The sequence below is a fragment of the Aquila chrysaetos genome, chromosome 15, assembly GCF_900496995.4.
Source record: "Aquila chrysaetos chrysaetos chromosome 15, bAquChr1.4, whole genome shotgun sequence".
NCBI lineage: Eukaryota > Metazoa > Chordata > Aves > Accipitriformes > Accipitridae > Aquila > Aquila chrysaetos.
In genome coordinates, this window is record NC_044018.1 from 7,047,773 (window position 1) to 7,067,057 (window position 19,285).

Consider the following 19,285-nt stretch of genomic DNA (forward strand, 5'->3'; position numbering starts at 1 on the left):
TCCCATGTAAAAAATTTCTATCCGTGACTAAATCTACAATATTTCATATCCTTTTCTCAAGTGGCTTATTGAAAGAAAAGTGATGCTTTTTGTCCTTTACGGAGGAGCTCAGTGCAACATCCAACATACAGCTGGGAAGCAGTCTTGCAGTAGAGGGCAGCCACACTGCCTTACCTCGGGATATATCCCTTCTCCAGCAAAAGTTGTGCTAATCTGTTCATGATTTTAGTACATAAGCAGGGTAGACTCTGATGCGTGCTCAGGAGAACTCTACAGCTGATATTGCCAAAATAGTGGTGTTGCAAGGAATGGGGAGACCATTATCAATCTGTGTTAGAACTACTGCCCGGAGTATCCAGCAGGCTGAGGCAGAGGGGTTGAAGTTAAGCAGGACACTGTCGAGGTACCACTAATTTTTCTCTAGTTAAGGCTGTATCAGCATTTCTACTAGAATACTTGTTTCCAGAGGCTTGTATAATTCAGCCTGGAAAATGTGCTCTGAACAGAAACTTGGCACAAAATGTTCCAAGCAGGGGCAATATTTTCTTTTTGAGGGCATGAAGTAATGCCCATATTTTTTTGTTGCTGAGACAGAACAGCGGCAAAAAACTAGGCATTTCTATGATAAAAGCTGAAAAAAGAAATGCCTACAGTAAAAAGAACCAGAAAGAGTAGAAGTTTATGAGATAAAAAGTGCAGAAATATGGAAGCTCAAGCTTAATTATTTTCTGAGTTTTCCTACAGACACTTCTCTGTCTGAATAAAGTTTTTAGCTATTTGGGTGCTGTTATAAATTAGCTCGTTCTGTACCAGAGTCTGTACTTTGATGCATCCAAGCATCTTCCATTTATTTCAACAGGGTTATGCTTTCAGACTTTTCAAAAATAAATAGGAAAATTTTGAAGAGGTTGAGAGCACACACAGAAGATTAAAGTACAAAGTAAGTTGAGCTGCAAAGGAAAGATAGCCTCAGGGAGCAGGAAAGAGAAACTTTATTTTCTTTAATGAGGAAGCAGGAAGAAAATGAGAATAGTGTTGTGGGCACATTGGTACGTCAGAGAGGAAACAAAGAAAGCAAGGAAAGATGCAGATCAGAACTGCTTCACATTTACTTGTTTTCAGCAGGATTTTGATTGTCTGTCTGGGCAAGAAGGCCAGATCCCTGTGTTTGGCCTGAAAACCCACAACCCACCTCAACCTTGTGGTTAAGCAATGACGTTTCGCACCACTATGGGTAGGATGAACATCCAAATTTCTCATTGGATCCTTTACTTTTAAGCCATGAAGGAGGTAGAAACAGTTGGGGAAAAGAAAGCCTTGAGGATTAAAAGGAAAGGCTTCCAGAAAGATTTCTTCTGCCTGACAGACGTGTCAGAAGAAGAAGTTGCACTTCTCCAGCGTTCGGGAGATGAGGTGATGTGTGGGGCTCTGTAGTGAGAAATGGGGATCTCTCAAAGAACACCTCTGAAAAAGCTCCTGAAATCTTCTTGGTCAGAAGTGTATGCCGTGAGCTGCTGTGATCACAAATTCCAGATTACTCCTGAAGAAATGATGAATGCCAGCACTCAGTGCCAGGTAGGTACCTCTGCGTATCTCCAGGAGATTGTGGTGTTGCTGCTCATAAGAAGGCAGAGAGCAAACAACGGGGGCATGAAACACCTGTGTTTGCAGCATGGTGTGCACCTTTCAGCTCTCATTCAGAGCTTCGTCAGGTAAGGAAGCAGCTCTAAATTTCCTCCCGAAGGGTGTGAAACCCAAGATGGGATCCCTTCCTTGCTGTACATGGAGAACAGGTCATGGAGAGGCCCATGCTGAGGTGGGACAATCTGCACTCACTTGGTCTGTGACATTGCTTTATTGAAGACTATGGTGAAAAGAAGCATTTTAGATGATGGATGAGCTGCCTTCCATATTCAGTTTCCTTCCCTTTTCAAATGCATGATTGTTTGTGCAAGATGGTATGGAAGAAGAATCAAAGTTTTGACTGTCTAGAATTTGATTATGCTACCCTCCAGACAATGTTTCACTTGGTTTCCACTTGACCTGAATCTTCTCAGATAGCCTTAACATAGTTTTTTATTTAAAGCCTTGTTGGAGGATACGCTGCCTCTTTGTGAAGTATCCCTTTTCCCCAACGCTACAACATGTTTCTTGCTCACTAACTGCCTAACTTTGCTTCCTTTCAGTGTTTCCTAAGACATCAAATGAGAGCTTGAGGTACTCAAAAACCTAGTGTTGCAATGAAAAAGAACTTATTAAAGTTTATAATTACAGAAAAATTAATCAAAGAGACTTAGCATGGTACTTGCATAAAGACAATAAGCCAAGCTCTTGTCACAGTGAAATATGGAATAACTCCATTGAAATAAATCTTAATTATGCTAGAGTCACTACTCAGTGTGACTTAATTAAGAGTAGAGCAGTGAAAGCCTTTTGGGAAAAAAGAACACTGATTACACAACTACTTTACTTCATATTTCTTCCTTCCCCTCTGGTTCTTTTCCTTCCCACTGGAGAAGATTTCAAAACTAGGGTTGTTCAGGTGAACTCGAATAAATATTAGCATGTGGCAGGTTACATCCTAAATAGGAATTGTTTGAAGTAAAAGGTTGAGAACAATAACCCTGAAGATAATCTCTTTAAATTATACATGCAAGGTGCTATGCGTCCATACCTATCTTGGCCATAAAAAGTATGTTGCTTTGTTAGGCAATAAATTTATGAAACATCAAGTACTGGACTACAGAGGTGAAGTCTTAACTCTAATAAAAAAGACAGAAGAATAGATTAATTAAGGTTAAAATAGCCCGCATGGGAAAGTGTAAAGAAAAAATTACAAAAAGAAAATATACCTTCACTGCAGCCTCCTGAATGCAGCATGCAACAATGGCTATAGAGTATAGACAGATATATTGTTCAACAAGCATATCAACAATGTAAGAGGTTCATTTGTCATGATTTCACTTTTTACCAAATAGAAAGCATGCAAAGCCAGATATATCACGGCAATAAATCTGTTGACTTCAACAGAGTTATCTCAGCAATGAATTCAAAACAATAGACTTTGAGGGAATGAAACCAAAACAAGTAGGAAATTCACACAGGGTTCTTGGCAGCTTATGTAGACCATATATAAAACCAGACATTAAATGAATATGCGCAATATCCCAGGGGACTTATGGTAACTTGAAAAAAAGTGTATAATGAAGATCCAATATGCGGCATGTATCAGAGCGCCAAATTGTTTTGCATGTGCTATGTCCTTTCTTCGCAGGTGCTTATGTAGCTCCATTTGAGCTGAACAGGTGCTGCAGAAAAGGGCAGAATTTATTGAAAAGGACTGAAAGCAAAATAAGCAAAGAAAGGAGAAGGATTTAAAAAATATGGACTCCCCATCCCCAAATGATTCCAGTGTGAACTGGAAGGATCCACCTTTCTTGGTGGATCTGGAAAATGGTTGATAAATAAAGTAATAAAATGACATCCATGGAAGATCTCGTTTGTTTTCTGCTCCACTCCTGCACTGATGTAGAAATAAAAAACTTCTAGTCGCAGAGTGTAATCTATATATCTTGTGTCTGGTATATACAAGTGCTACTGCGCATGCATGATATTGAGAGAGAAGCTGGTTTGACATCTCATCAAACTCCGGCTCATTTGTGAGAGCCCACCTTCAATATTGACATCTTCTGATTTCTTAGCTCACCATTATCTGCTAGGGGAATTCCAGTGGCAATTTTTAAACTATCTGTTCTGCATAAAAACCTCATAAGCCAAACATAAAATTTCAGCTGAGTTACTCTTGGGATGTATCCCTAAAATAGATGCTTGGGAGGCAAGTTGAAGGTTTTTTTCTTTTCTCTTTCACTTGATATTTGGTCATTTTAAGTGAGGTTAATCTTACGGAATCTGGATGAGTCTGCATTGCCAATGTCCGTGTCTGAACTAATTGTGCTGAGCTTCCTTTATCGCCAATGGACAGAAATATGCATTTTTTTAAGGTGTGATTCATTTACACCTAATGCGCAACTGTAAAATAGGTCAGAAGTGTCCGTCACTCTCCTATGGCCATAAAGGAAACTCAGGTATAAATATCTACATTGTCAACATCCAAAGTCAGATGAGATGAATCTTGGCTTTGATGGCTTTGGAAAACGCTACTTTCTTCAATACAATGGGTGACAGAGATCCCTGGGATACAACAGGGCAGCACAAGAAAAGACCAGCAACTTCTCCTGTGACACCTCCAGAAGTGATACCCAAGGGTCACAGTTGTGCTGCAACAATCCAGGTCTTGTATGGGCAGTGGAAGAAATGTAAGAAGAGGTATGGAAAACCTGACATTCATAACTGACTGTTCTAAAAAGGATGGATATTGCACAATGCCTTCAAGATGCAAATCAAGGTCAGTGAATACTTCCCAACTAGAGACACATCTGAGCCATAACCCAACATTAAAGCATCCCCTGCTCCTAAACCTTACTAAAGTATTTAGAACTCAGTGTTGCAGCTGGCCCTTGGGTCAAACCAGTAACCTTGATCTAGCTACACCTGAAGTTTCGATCTGGATTCAAACTTTGGAAGCTTTGCCTATCTAGAAAGTTTATCTTTCTCTAAAACCTGTTGCACACAAAAGGTTCCTTGAACAATCAAGAGCTTTGACCACTCCTAAAACACAGAGGTCATTTTTGGCAAATGGTAATGGCAAAGTACAGGATGTATAGAGAAGAGGCGAAACTGCATTCCTTGGAAACAGAAGCAGCTAATGAACATTAGAACTGGCATTCAAATGGCTTTTTGTGCTGCAGGTGAATTTTCTCTGGCTCTCCCTAACCATGAAACAGTAGAAAGAGGTGAGACGTCACATAACAAAGAATCAACTTCTTGCAGAGAGGTTTTTAGTAAAACGTATGTACACACCCTCATCAGCAAACTCTGCAGGTTTGAGACTGAGTTAACCAGCCACAAATAGACATGTATACACATTTTGGAAGGCAAACAGCTTCCAGACATCTTTTAAAGGTACCCACAAGTAAAACAAAGTAGACATAAACACTCCATATAGTGATATCTTTACATAGTGTCCTCATGGATACTATATATTCAGGAAGACGTTGCTCATGTAGGTGATGCTATACAATATTCCAGAGAGTAGAAAGCAAGCCCTTTTAAAATACTGAAAGGGGAGATGGACATGGCAAGCTCCAGTGCAGAACTGGGCCAAGAGCAAACTGAAATGGCTAGATCTGTTTTCATCCCTTCTCTTGGGCTACTAAGCTGTATAGTTTACAAAGCAGAGAAAGTCATTCATAGTTCTTTACAGTACAATTTCTAGTGTCACATAGTAACTGCGGATTTACTGCACTCTTCTGTGAAATTTCAACTGCCATAACAAAGCTTTATGTTGCAGACATCAACACTCAAATATTTAGGAATAATAATAATAATAAAGACATTTCACCCTCCCCTCCCCTTCCCACAGGGGACCGATCTGTCTTCTTACAACTAGGGGTTAATTCAGCCCCGTGCAAACCTTAACAAGGTCTTTTCTGTGTGTGTGGCAAGTATTTGACTGACGTTTTGCTTAAAGAAGGGGAAAATCCCACTTCCTGTAGCATATTGCAGGGACCAGCAAACATATCCCTTCGTCCGTTGGACCAGATATATAATGATAATACTGTGCAGGTGCTCCAGAGCTGACTCAGCTGTTACACGATCACATTATGCCTGTGATATGCAATCCATCATTACGTTTAAAGCGCCTGCTTGATTAATATTCAGTATTTAATGTCAACACAGAATTTAGAATTCAGAAGTGTTACACTGCAGGAACTGCAAATACTGCTGCAGTGGTAATGGCCTGGGTTAGTTTTGTGAGATCTGTTCGTTCAAGGGGGATTTCACAACTCAGAAATACCAAAATGTGTGTACGGTATTAACTACCAGCTGTGACCTCTTGAGATAAAGGTCATGTGTCACATTTAAAGAAACTAAATGTTAAATTTCCAAATGGCTATGATTAATTCTTCTCCTATATGAACAGTACGTCTATCCCTTAGCCGTATAGCTTTGCCATCCATATTCACAATAAAACTCTAATTGTGGTGTTACAGATACGCATGGTACACTAGAACTGGGAAGTACTTTGGCTTAGATTGTTTTTAACATCTACTTCCCAAGTGCATAAGTTTCATCTTAACCAACTTGCTCAAGAAAATAAGAAAAAAATACCATGGCATTTTTTTATCTCTCTTGGTCTTGTTCCCTTTTCTCATTTGAAATGCTGTTGTTCTTTTTCTTTTCCATGGACGATTTTACCAAACAAATCTGCCTTTTTCCCTACTGTTTACTTAATGGTAACTCTTTTTTTCACCTTTGCTTCAGTCCTACATATGACAGATCAGGCAATTCCCATCAGAGCTACAGTTTGAGATTCAGGAACACTTAATGGCCAACAGACTCTTCCCTGGTGGAGAATGAGGATTCAAAGGAAACATTTGAGATTATTTTTACTTTCATTATTTTTGTTAAAAAAAGTTTGCACCTTGATGTGTCATGAATACCCCTTCTTGATCTTCCTTTGCCTTGTCAGACCTGGCCAGCACAAGCAGCTGAGATCTTTGCTCTATTTTCCCTGCATCTCTGTGCAACGCTTTTTTAAAAAGAGAATATACTATTTTTTCTAAGCCTTTCAGACTGCTGTAACATGATCAGGATTCTCCTGAATCTCTATGCATTCAATCTCTTCTCGTTCCTTCCTTTTGGCCCGTTTCTTTTTCTTGTGGTGCTTTTTGGAAGGTGGGAAAAAGGTTAGAAAGACAGGCAAAATAACAAAACAGTGCAGAAGTGTGCAACTGCCGGCAAGCAGCAAGCATTTGAACAGTGTGAAGGTCAAGTTTGAAGGCACAAAGAGAAGGGGGACCAACCCAATAAGAAAAGAAGAAACGTTCTGCAAAATGGCTGTCCCATGCTCTTGGAGGGAGTTCTTTATACACTGAGTTCGGGTGTGCTCTGTAGCTAGTACAAATGTATAAAGCAGGGGTGCACAGTGATCTATGGCAAAATTCAAAGTGTAGATAAGGCACAGTATAGAAATGCAATCCATGTCTACATTCCATAAGGTCATCAAGCCAAGGACACCCAGCTCTATTGAGGTGACACTGAGAATTAACCAGAAATTTCCCAGAGGATGAATAACCAGGAAAAAGGTCAGTATTAACACCAGCAGGATGCCAAAACCAGAAATCAGGACAGGCATAGTTACTGATAAACCATAGTGGTCCATGAAGACAAATGTAGGATTGAACACAATGAACTTGATGCTCTGTATAAGAGAGAGTGGCCTCAGCTTCTCCAACAATTCTACCGCCTCCCTCTGTGTGTTTTCACTAGTCCTGGCCACCAGGTACAAACGAGAAGCAATTATGTTGTTCTCATCTCCAGCTTTGGAGAAAATGATGTCGTTTTTGAAGTGCTGGAATTCTGGCTTTTTTAAAAAGGAGCTCTGGAGGATGCTGATAAAGTCACTTTTGTTGGTTGCACTGATGTTACCCACTCGAAGGTACTGGTAATATTGTTCAATCCAGGAAACCGTATTGAACCCCTGGCTTAGTGTTTTTAGGTCTTCTTGCACAGTGCCATTCCAGTACTCCAGAGGTTCGTAAATGTAGAAACCTATCACTGGGCTGTAGTTGCTGAAATACTTTTGCTGTATGAGGGCATAGGAGACGCTTGGAGACTCGCTGGCAAGAAGGTTGATAATGTTGGCTCCGTCATTAATCTGTAAGCACCCCATAAAGGAGAAAGAGGCATAGATGAGATACAGTATCACCACAAATGGCTTGACATAGATGTTGGTAATCCACTCATTGTAATGCTCTCGGAGAAAATGCTGGATAAAATGATGCTGGTACGGGTTGGTCTCATGATGAGAAGTATGCTGATGGCCATCGTTCATCATGGTCTGGAACCACACAGGTTTCCGGTCCAGGTACTCGGCTGAAGGGATTTTACAGCAGAAGATGCTGTGATAACGGTTCTGCTCCAACTGGCCGGCAAAGACCAAGCAGGAGCCAAAGAAGGAGAAGATATAGAAGTAGTTCAACAGGATAGAGACACACATGTTCTGGCAAAAGACTTTTACAGCTTCAATGTTGGTGAAAGGGCTTGCACCCATGCCGAAGGCTATGAAATACAAGGAGCTTGTCATTGTGTAGGAGACCATGACATCTGAATAGGCATCTGCTACTCTGTCCTTGAATGGCAGATTCTCTCTGGTTCGACGCCATCCTGAAAGAAGTTCAAACACTCCTTTGGTTCCATGACCTGAAATGAGAAAACAAAATGTATACATGTGCATAAATAAAGGGCGTCCCATCATCCTCTAGGTTTTTCATCCTCCAGTAGTCAAAAATTTTGCCAGCTAAGTTTTGTTATGATTTTTTCACCAGTTGAACAAATGGAAAATTGTGAAGTATCTGCCTAAAGCTAGATACCAGAATTCATATGCAGGTGCTTAATTGAACAGCCTGATATTCTGAGACTCTCCATGCTCAGAAATGAAATGATTAAATACTCTTTAAAAGACACTCATTGAATTTAATGGGCATTGAATTAGTTCCCAAATGGACTGCAGATGTAGAGCAAAGGAGAACATGAAGTTTAGTTCAAGTCTGGGGTTCATTCTTGAAGTTCCTTGTGGTGTCCTACTACATCTTTCAGGGTGTAAGGGATTCAGTTTGAAACACTTAAAAATGCAAGTAACAACATTTTCTTCCACAGAGTATAAATTAAAGGCTTTATTTGAGAAATGGGTGTGACCAAGAAAGGGACATCTCGGTTCTTCATGCTGAACAAAGGAAAAAATACACTGCCATTAAGTACAAATAACCAGAATAATTTGTATGATGGTTCTCTACCTACTGAGTGAAACTGGAACTTCTCAGTGATAGTACACAAGTTTCCACACTGTGTGAAATTTGACATGCTGGTGGTAATGATGGAGAGTACAGTAATGGCTAAATCATTGGTCCACAGTAATTGTCTAGAAAATGTATGGGGGTTTTTTTCATGATTATGTCTCCCTATGTCCCTCTTTCTCTCTCTCAGCTTTCCAGAGTTCCTCCTGGTGAGAAGGAACTCCCTCAGCTCATCTGACAGGACATTCAGAAAAGAGTCAGACGTGGTCAGTGCTCCATGACAGGTTCTTACTTTGTATTCTGTCCTGAGAAGTATTTTAGGGGTATAATTTTTTAATAAATTTAAGCTTGATACAGACTTACTTTTATTTTACTCATCACAGTCACAGTCCAGGAGGTCTACAGCTATTAAACTTTGGGACAGAATGGTAAAGTTGAAGCTAATCTTACTGGAAAAGGTTTAACTAGTAAAAGTTATTCCTTACGTATACTTTTTCATATAATTTATATGTTGAATATATATCTGTGTATACACCCCATATTCTTTGATTTCCCATTAGAGAATTTCAGTTTGGGGGGAAATATAAAAACCAACATTAAAAAACACAGCCAAAAGGGTTTGGCTTTCAAATAAAAATTTTGGTCAAAAATTAAAAACACATATTTAGGTTTGGATGAGAAAGTGGAAAGTTCTGTGCACTTTATATCAAGCCCTTACAAAATTCAGGACAATGTAAGGAAACACACTGCTGAGCAGAGAAAGACGTAGAAGCAGATTGCAGATGCTCCTGCCTCTGTTTGTGTGCCTTCACTCTCTGCAGCAGCAGAATTGCATGCAACAAAGCATACACAAAGGTAATTTTCTTGTAACAAAACCAGAAATATGACAACAGGACATTTGCAAATAATCAAGTGTGTAATAGGGAACAAAAAGTCTGTTGAGTTTGTCTTTTGATTTAAATTGTTTAGATTCATATAGCTGCTTATGTTGCCCAAAGCAGACTCCTGACAACCATTCTAGACAGGGAAAATTACAGCATAAACTGTCAAGTTCTGTGAATGTTACCTGTTTTACTGCAAATCTGTGTCCCCAGTGAAAGATAAATATACAATATTACAGAATTCTTGCAGTTAGCAAAAAGCCTGTATGGAAATGTTGCTCTCTTGTGAATCAGCATCTTGGTTCAGGAGGGACCTTGAATTCCCTGGTAAGTTTAGGGTGAGTCTGTTCAAATTCTCAAGGCTCAGCTGTCTTGCACACTGTCACTTTTGGACCATCAAGCAGAAGGAATTGGCTCCTTGGGCTCAGTAGAGCTGCAGAATCCCATGACTCGGATGAAATTTTATATTATGCTTAAAGCAAGCGTGTAAAGTACCCTGCAGGGTGTGGACCAGGCTGGCTGGTTACCACTTCCAGTGCCCATGTCCTGGCATGGCTTAATTTAATGTTATGGGAATCACAGAAACTTTTAGGTTGGAAAAGACCCTTAAGATCATCAAGTCCAACTGTTAACCTAGCGCTGCCAAGGCCACCACTAAACCATGGCCCTAAGCACCACATCTACATGTCTTTTAAACACCTCCAGGGATGGTGACTCCACCACTTCCCTGGGCAGCCTCTTCCAATGCTTGACAAACCTTTCAGTGAAGAAAGGTTTCCTAACATCCAATCTAAACCTCCCCTTGGCACAACTTGAGGCCATCTCCTCTTGTCCTATTACTTGTTACTTGGGAGAAGGGACCGACCCCCACCTGGCTACAACCTCCTTTTGGGTAGTTGTAGAGAGCGATCAGGTCTCCCCTCAGCCTCCTTTTCTCCAGGCTGAACATCCCCAGTTCCCTCAGCTGCTCCTCATAGACTTGTGCTCCAGGCCCCTCACCAGCTTCGTTGCCCTTCTCTGGACACGCTCCAGCACCTCAGTGAGTGTGTTTCATTCTCTTCTGGGGACAGTAGAGCACAATGATGTCCCTCAGATATCTGTGCTCACCCCTTCTCCATCTACGGACTGATTTTTGATGGTTCTTTTCCAGACATTTCTGACAAAGGTCTCTTTAATGTATGACTTTACCACTTAAAACTTGTTCATATCCCATATGTCCATAACACCTCTCTTTCCGAACCAGCTGCTCACCTCATTCTTGCCCCTTTTCTTCCAGCTTTAGGCACCCCTCTTCTTTCTCTCTCTCTCTTTTTATTTTCTTCTCTTATGAGGAAGGCTGAGGGGATAAGTAGTAGCACAGGATTTCTGCTCCTATTGCTGGTGTCATTCCTTCCATCTCCCCATCCCATCAAGACTCTTCCACTGAGGACAGAGTGATCACACTGAGTGGAGATGCTGTTTTCTACCTCAGTTTCCTCTCTTCCCCCACTCTCCCAGGTACCCTGCTGTGATCTAAGACAAAGGGAATCCTTGGTCTACAGACCTCAAGTTGGAAACACTAATTTAGAGTCTAGATGGGACTTTGAGAACATCTTTCCTCTCTAACTTCTCTCTTCTGCCTTTAACAACATGACAGTAGCCACATTGGGTCAAATCAAGGATTGCTCTATCTCTAGTTGACTGGACAAAGTGCAGGGATAGATTTTCAAGAAAAGGATGTTGGAAACAGGACACATAGGGTAATTCTTTCCTATTTCAGCCTCTGAGATTTTTGCATTCAGCCAAGAGGCCTGCCAAAACGAGAGGCTACATTTGCAATGTCATGTTTGGAGGCATTGAGGGACCTTTATTCATTTGTCTAACCCATTTCTAAATGGATGCATACTTTTGGCCACCACAGCCTCCTGCTACCAGAATCTTTATAACTTCATACTTGCTGAATGAAGGAAGGACTTGCCTTTGTTTGTCTCAAACTCTCAGCGAGTAAAACTTTATGGCGGAACTAAGCAAAATGTAAACCTGTTGGTCGATGAACAGCATCTTTAATAAATTTTTTTCTATGCATGTGTCCTTTGTTCCTGGGATCTCCCATCTGAATACTCCCAGCATCCCTCACCCCTCTGACACATCTCATCGACCACATGTCCACAGCTGGGTGTGTGCTCCTTGCTGGCTGTCCAAGATGAATGTGCTAATTTGCCATCTGGATGTTACCAATAAAATATAAAATAGCTGAATTCTGCCTTCTACCTCTAGGAAGTACTAATCTGGGATTTCTTCCTCTTTCTAGACATCAATTTTCACAAAGCTTCTAGGATTGCAGTAGTCTCTGAGATCTCTATCCCTCTTCTAGATGTGACTGAAATGGGCCCATTATTTGCAGGATGTTATACATGCAAATATATGGAAAGAATAAATGTGGGAGTCTCTTGTTAGGAATCAGAGCTAAATGTGATTGGCAAAATCAAACAAAAAATAAAAGATTTTGAAAATGTTAAAACAATAGTGCGGATCTTTGTAATGTAGTTAAATTGGAAATTTATTAAAAGAAGTCCTTTCGCAGAAACGGTTTAAGTTGTGATGGATTGACACTTTCCAAAGAAGCCTTAGGTGAAGCAATGCTCTACTAGCTCTATCAACAATCTACAGTAATATTGACTTTTCTCTGCTTATTCCAAAATTTCACTTATCTGCCCACCTGCAATGCTATGTTCATAGTTGCATATTTGCCATGGTTTTTTGTTATTAATTTATAAATTTTAGTGTATCACATTCTCAGTGATGAGTACCTGGGTGCATTTAATCTTAGGGTAGGTACGTAATGACCAATAGAAAGGGGGTTTATTGTGAAACATATGTGTATGCAAAGACTACCCAAGAGTATAAACTAATGTGTATGCACAAACTTGTGTTAATACTGAAAATTAAAATACTGTAATTAAGGTCTAGACTTTTTTTTCTAATAGAACAAGTAGCATCTTAAGGTAATAAAATATTGACATTTGTAACTTCTTTGAGGCTGAAATTTGGCACTGATTTTCTTAAGTTGATTATTATTACACAAATGTAAAATTTCCATTTATCCCCCTTTTACAGATAACTTCAGCTCTATCACATAAATACAGGAACCGGGGAATACAGTGCAGTAATTCCCTTGCTGCCACAAGAATAAATCTTTGCCTGACTGGTTTTCCCACATCATTACTCTGATAACAAGTTTTCCAGTCGGCCTCTGTTGTTCTCCCCAAATAAGCAGGTCTATTCCCCTTTCCCAAGAAGGATACAAATCCATTTTTTTCTGAACGTTTTCTGACATTTCTGATGATTCAGGCACCACAGTCACTCTGTAAAATTCTGTTCCTTCAGCTTCATCGCTAATGTCACTGACAACATTGAGAGTGGAGTTAAGTTCACTGAGCAGTTCTAGCAAGGTTCACAGGGTCTTTAGCTCTGGGTCAAAACTGCCAAGTTTCTCTGGTACTAACATGACATGAATGAAGTACAGCAACTTTTTATTTGCCAGATAGGCAATGGCCTATGACTACTTAAGCAGAAAGGAGACAACAGAAATTTTTATTCCATTACTTGTTAGGTCAGGAGAGCAAATAAGGGAGGCTGCAGAGAAGGTGGAAATATATAATGCTTTTTCTTCCTCAAATTTCAAAACGAAAGGTTAATTATGAGCAGATATATAAAATAAGTTAGAAGAGGATAGGGATAGAAATGAGAATAGTGAAATAACAGATTAAAGACCACTTGATTCAGTTAAATTTATTTAAGCTGGAAAAGCCTGGAGAAATGAATCAATTAAAAGCTAAGCCAAAGCAATCTCTGAACTATTAGCAGTCACCTTAGAGAATGAATGTAGATGGGATGGTCCAAGAAGAACAGAGAGAACAAGCATAGTATCTATCTTCAAAAAGGGGAAGGAAGATGACCTGCAGAACTTAACGCCCATCAGCTTAGTTCATATCTCAAAAGATCATAGAATAAGCAATTGCAAACCAATTTACCATCACTGGGAGGATAGGAAGGTGATCAGAAAAACCTGATACAGATTCATCAAAACCAGATAATCTCAAGTCAACCTAATTTCTTGCTTTGAAAAGTAACTAGCCTAATGGACAGAAGGAGAAGGAAACAGGCTATCTATCTCAGTAAGGCTTTTAACATCTTTCTACTGGACTTAGCAAGTTTTTAAATACTATTGTACTTAGTATTCTGACAAGCAAATTAAGGGAATACTGTCTAGAGGAAAACAATGGGAAATATATATTCAACTGATCGAAAGTGTGCACATATAGAGTTGTTTCCAATGATCTATCAATTTTCACAGGGACATTGCATCAGAGAGATTGCATCAAAGATCCATCTTGGGCCTGGTTCTTTCTGATTTTTTCCATTAATGATATGGACGCTTATGGAATTTGTGTGTGAGGTTAAACTACGGAGGAGTTCAAACCCTTTGTAGAGCAAGACTTTAAACTTGGAGAAATGGTCAGAAATCAGTAAGATGAAATTTAATGAAGATAGATGCAAGGCACTTTGTGTTAGGAAATCAAATGAAAGAAATGCATAATAAGGAATAACAGGTGAAGGAGAAGTGAGACAGAAGATTGTTTAGAAGATATGGGGAATTCCAAAGGGAAAAAGTAAAAAATATTCCGTTACAACACATAAAAAGCTGAATTAACAGTAATAATAAACATTTGGAGGCAATAATTTTGCTTACTCTAGTATGATGGAGTCATAAACTGGACCACTGTTTTGAAATGGGGCATGATATTTTCATAGAGTCATAGAATGGTTGGGATTGGAAGGGACTTTTAAAGATCATCTAGTTCCAACCCCTCTGCAGGCAGGGACATTTAAATAAAATTTGGAAAAATTAAGGTGAACGCCTTGGGGAATAAAACTAGCAAACAATAACCTGTTTGTGAAATATGAAGAGCACAAAGAAAAACTCAATCTGTTGGCTTTTTTGCTCCTATAGACTGGAATGTCAATGGGGACCCAATAACATTCAACATGAAAAAAGTTATTATGAAGAGGACAGCAATCAATTCTTTCTCATTTCTACTGGTGGGGCCAAGGAATCATTGGTTTCATTTGCAGAAAAAAACATTTACGTTACAAAAACCAAAGCTTTCTTCCTCTAAGGTTCATTAAACACTGGAACACACTACCTAAGGAGGTCATAAAGTCTTCTTCATTGCAAGTCTAAAGGTTAGATTAATAAAAGTTAATGGAGGTGCTAGGTACATCCTGTCTTAATGCTGTGAGGTGGATTCCATACAGATTCCTGAGGTGTCTTACTTTTGTACCATCATACCTAACTTTGACTTAAGATACTTTGGAATACTTAAGCATGGCAACCAGTCTGCCTTCTGTGTTGTCTTAACCAAAGCATGCCTGTTCAGCATTTATCTGTTGCTTCTGCCACAACCCATCAACTTCTTGGGATAGGAATTTCAGCTGCATTTGTCACTCAGCATAATATCCAGAGACCCCAGTCTGAAATCACTAGGCACTGCTGGAAGGAGGGGCTGGGTACTGCCAGGCTACTTTCTAAGAAGACCAACATGACTGTACTTTTTTGGGTCAAGACATAAAGAAGAGGGTTTGCTGCTATAGGTGATAGCAGTCAATGTGGTGATATCGGTTTTGCCTATGCTATATTTCAAATAAAAAAAAGTCTTAGAAGTAAGTGCCATAGCACAGCTTTACTCACCATTTCTGCACTAAGAAACCCAAATATTATATTCAATTTTCATTAACAGCCACACCTGTAATCTTGCCATGTATACACAGGATGCAAGGACAGCTTTGTTTTAAATCATAATGGTGGACGCTAAGTATATTTTTACATTAAAATACCTTGCTGTGAGTCTACTGGAAATAACCTTTCCATTATTTTATCTAGAAAAACAACCTATAACTTCTTGAGGGGGGAATCACAGTTTTTTCCCCTGGGAATAGACAAAAAGGGCACATAGAGATTTTTTTTTCTTCCTTAGCATTAGAGAGGCTAATTCATCTCCTGGAAAAACTGGGGGTTTTTTATCTGATCAATGTCCCATGATAGCAGGGGCCATGGCTATTAGTAGCATATTGACATGACCTATTCTCTGTCTAATTAAATGTTTTAAGACAATATAATTTATTTAGGTGAAACTTAACAGTGTGTGGTACTCAGAAAGTGAGGCTGTGATGTAATATTCTCTTCTGACCTTAAAATTTATGAAACTATGAACTTATCCAGGTTTATTGATTTGAAAATACACCCTCATTTTAGATAGTTTAGGCTCACACAATCATTTTTTTAGAGGAAGAACTTTGCATCTCAACACAGTGCAACGTAGGATGCATTTGTTCTTCTGCTTAATTACTATTATTAGTATCCCCACTTACATTTAGAAAACTAAAGCACAGAGATTAAGCAAATTAATCACAGTCACTAAGGACCATCCCCATTTCAGAAGGGAAGAAGGAATAGAAAGAATGATTAAACTATTTCTTTATGAAGAGTCAGTAAATCCTTGGGGTCCTTAATGCAGAAGGCAAAGAGGATTTGAAACTTGGAGATACCTTAGGTAGCATTAGGATATACGAGGAAATGTGTACCTTAATGGAGATCCTGTTCCATAAAGGTAAATCTCAGCACAATGCGTCCGGGCAAGAGGTGGGCCTTGACCACAAGACCGAGTGTACAACTTCCCAGCTTGATTAAGGATAAGGAGAAGATAGAGTACATTTTTTAAAACTAATCTAAAATAAAGGTAGGAAAAGAATGGTTTTAATTTTATATCTCTCTAGGTACCTTTAAAATGATTGTAATTGAATTGTTCATATAGTTGGATTGTGGACCTTTTCTTCTTTATTTAGTTTTCCCTTAGCTATTGTGCTGTTTTAGAGGTAACTAGAGTAACCAAGGCAGTCTGATGAGGCAGATGAGGGACTAAATCACTCTCACCGCGGTTAGTGGTTTACTCTTTCTCCAGAACCAGTACACAAAGTGAAGTAGGACCTCATCCTGCCAGTAAGATGCCTGGGATGGTTCAGACTTTGGGGACAGAGGGTCTACGGTGGAAGCGATACACTGCTGACTAGCATTATCCAAAGGGAGGAATTTCCTTGAGCTACAGGGATTATCAGTCATATTACAGTATTTACATCTTCTGAATGTCACTGAACTTACCGCAACAAATACATAAAGTCCAGCCAAGATCTGCTGGTGAATCACCTGCAGAATTTTTGTTTTCACAGAACATATGATTCTTTATCTCATTTGATACATGGCATTTTGTGATATTAAAAAGCATCTAAACAGAGAAATTAAATCATTTCTAGGTGCATTCTCCTTGTGATGCCATGGCATACACATTTTTTTCTTTAATCGGATTTATGCAGACATGCTGACAGAGAGGTTTACATCCTGCTGTGCCTTTCCATCTTGAAAAGTATGCAGCGCAGAATTGTTCTTTTAAGTAACAGGTCCCTATCATAATAAATTGGCTAATATACAGAGGTAGGTTTTATAGCAGTGAGTGTTTAACCAAGTGCAATGAAACCTCAGGCAGTTGAACCACGTGTCTTTAGCGACAAGGACCTCAGGGAAATCTCCAGTACTACACAAGGGACTTTGGTATTGCTAGATTTTAGCACTTTCGACAAACACAGCAAATACACTTGAAGCTATCACAAATATCATAAATGAAGTCAAGTTATGCTTAATAGCTATTTCAATTTCCTTAAAAATCTTTCTGCCAGCCTATGACCAATTTGCAGGCCTGAACACATCAGTGACTTCCAGCTCCCAAGTTTTGGTGTATCCCCATTACAATGTGAACCCCATTAAAAAAGTAACAGTGCATCATGGGGCACTTCTGTTAAACATGCAGACTATGACTGATGCCTTCATGTGTGCTCCAAGTGATTGCATTTATTTCTGCTCACATAAGCACTTCTGAAAGCCTTTTAAATAATTCTGGGAATTGCTGATGAGACCAAAATATAAAAGAGTTAGTCTCCTCACGGGCATTTCATTGGAGCCTGGCAGATAGCAACCCTGTGAGTGTTTGAGGCTGAAAAGCAGTGAGGAGAGAGGCAAACATTTGATTCTGTCTGTTGTTTGCTGTATAATGGCATTTCAGAAAAGCTCAGTATAGCCTAACACTGCTCCCATAAAATATTGCCAACTTCTCAACCACAGCCATAGCTGTGGTAGCTGATCTCCCTGCAGTGACTGCAGCAGGAGATGTTGACTGGTTTAGCCTAAGGTTACCTATCTGCACGACTCTCCCAATGAAATGTCACTCTCTTTTCACCTGTTAGAAAGGGAGCTGAGACTTTTAGCCTAGGAGCCTGACTTTTAAAGTGCTAAAATTACATGAGAATAATCATATCTTCTGTCTCCATCCTGTTTTCTTAAATCTTTCAGTTGCAGAAGGAAGTCTATATAGAAACATATGCCTGTAGAGGAAGAAAATGATGTAACGATGTAGCAGTCATAGCAGAGTCCCTCTGTTAAATTGCCTTCCCGGATCCTAAGGAACATCAATCTGTAAATTACATTAACGTGAATCTGTTGGAAAGACAGATGAAAAGTGATGGTTCACTTGCTCTTTTGGTCTCCTTTCTTTTACGTACTCTCTTCAGCTAATCAGCTCCACAGACCTTGACAGCCCCCCTCACTCTTTCTACCCTTTCCCATCCACCTCAAAATAAATGTTGTCTCAGACAACATAAAGAAGCCCAGACATGAGCAAGCAACCACGGGAACTGGGCTAAATCACATGGCGATCATTTACTTACATGTCACATCCCTTCAGCATATCCTCAATCTTTCATCAGTTTCTGTTTCTCATTTCGCAGACTCTCCAAGGCAAACACTGTTATCCCTGTTTGCACAGAGACCAGCATAATGGGACCTTGATCTTGATTTGAATTAAGAATAATTAATGCTAACATGAATTTGGCAGCCCTGATTTTGAATCTTATCCAGTTTTGGATCTTTCATATTGACAAGGCCTTTCCAGAGCTTCACCATGAGCATCCCTGGGTAGAAGCCCAGGGCTGAGCACTGGAGATGAGCCAAAGACCTGCTAGTCCAGCCGCAAACATGTTTCTAACTGAACTGTAGTGACACCACTTTGTATTCAAGGTTTGTTTGCTATAGTTCATTTTAAGGTCAAATTTTACAGTTTTTCATGCCTAGAAGCTCCTCTTCTTCTTTTTAGAAGGAACTGAAATATTAAATAACAACCTCCCCCCGCCCCCCATGCATTGAAACAGAGCTGAACAAGGAGAATGTTCCAATGGATGTGATTAGTCATCAGGCTGCACACCTCATTATGTGAGATTTACATTTGAGCTAATGTATACGGCTTGCAATTTGTATATAAAGTTGGAATCCTGCTTAGTTTTCTGCTGTGCTTAGCAATGAATTAAAATGCTTTTTGCTGCTTCTCATCTAAGCCTTTTAAT

General features: G+C 39.6%; 1 protein-coding gene across 2 annotated transcripts in view; it reads right to left on the reverse strand.

Moving 5' to 3' along the window:
- Positions 1–2,930: 2,930 nt before the first annotated feature.
- PTCHD4 (patched domain containing 4) overlaps positions 2,931–19,285 on the reverse strand; it is a 92,753-nt gene continuing 76,398 nt past the window's right edge. For both annotated transcript variants that reach the window (XM_030037876.1, XM_030037875.1), the window contains exon 3: positions 2,931–8,325. In XM_030037876.1, the coding sequence (XP_029893736.1) occupies positions 6,692–8,325 (1,634 nt within the window). In that variant the 3' untranslated portion in view covers positions 2,931–6,691. The remainder of the gene's footprint in view (positions 8,326–19,285) is intronic.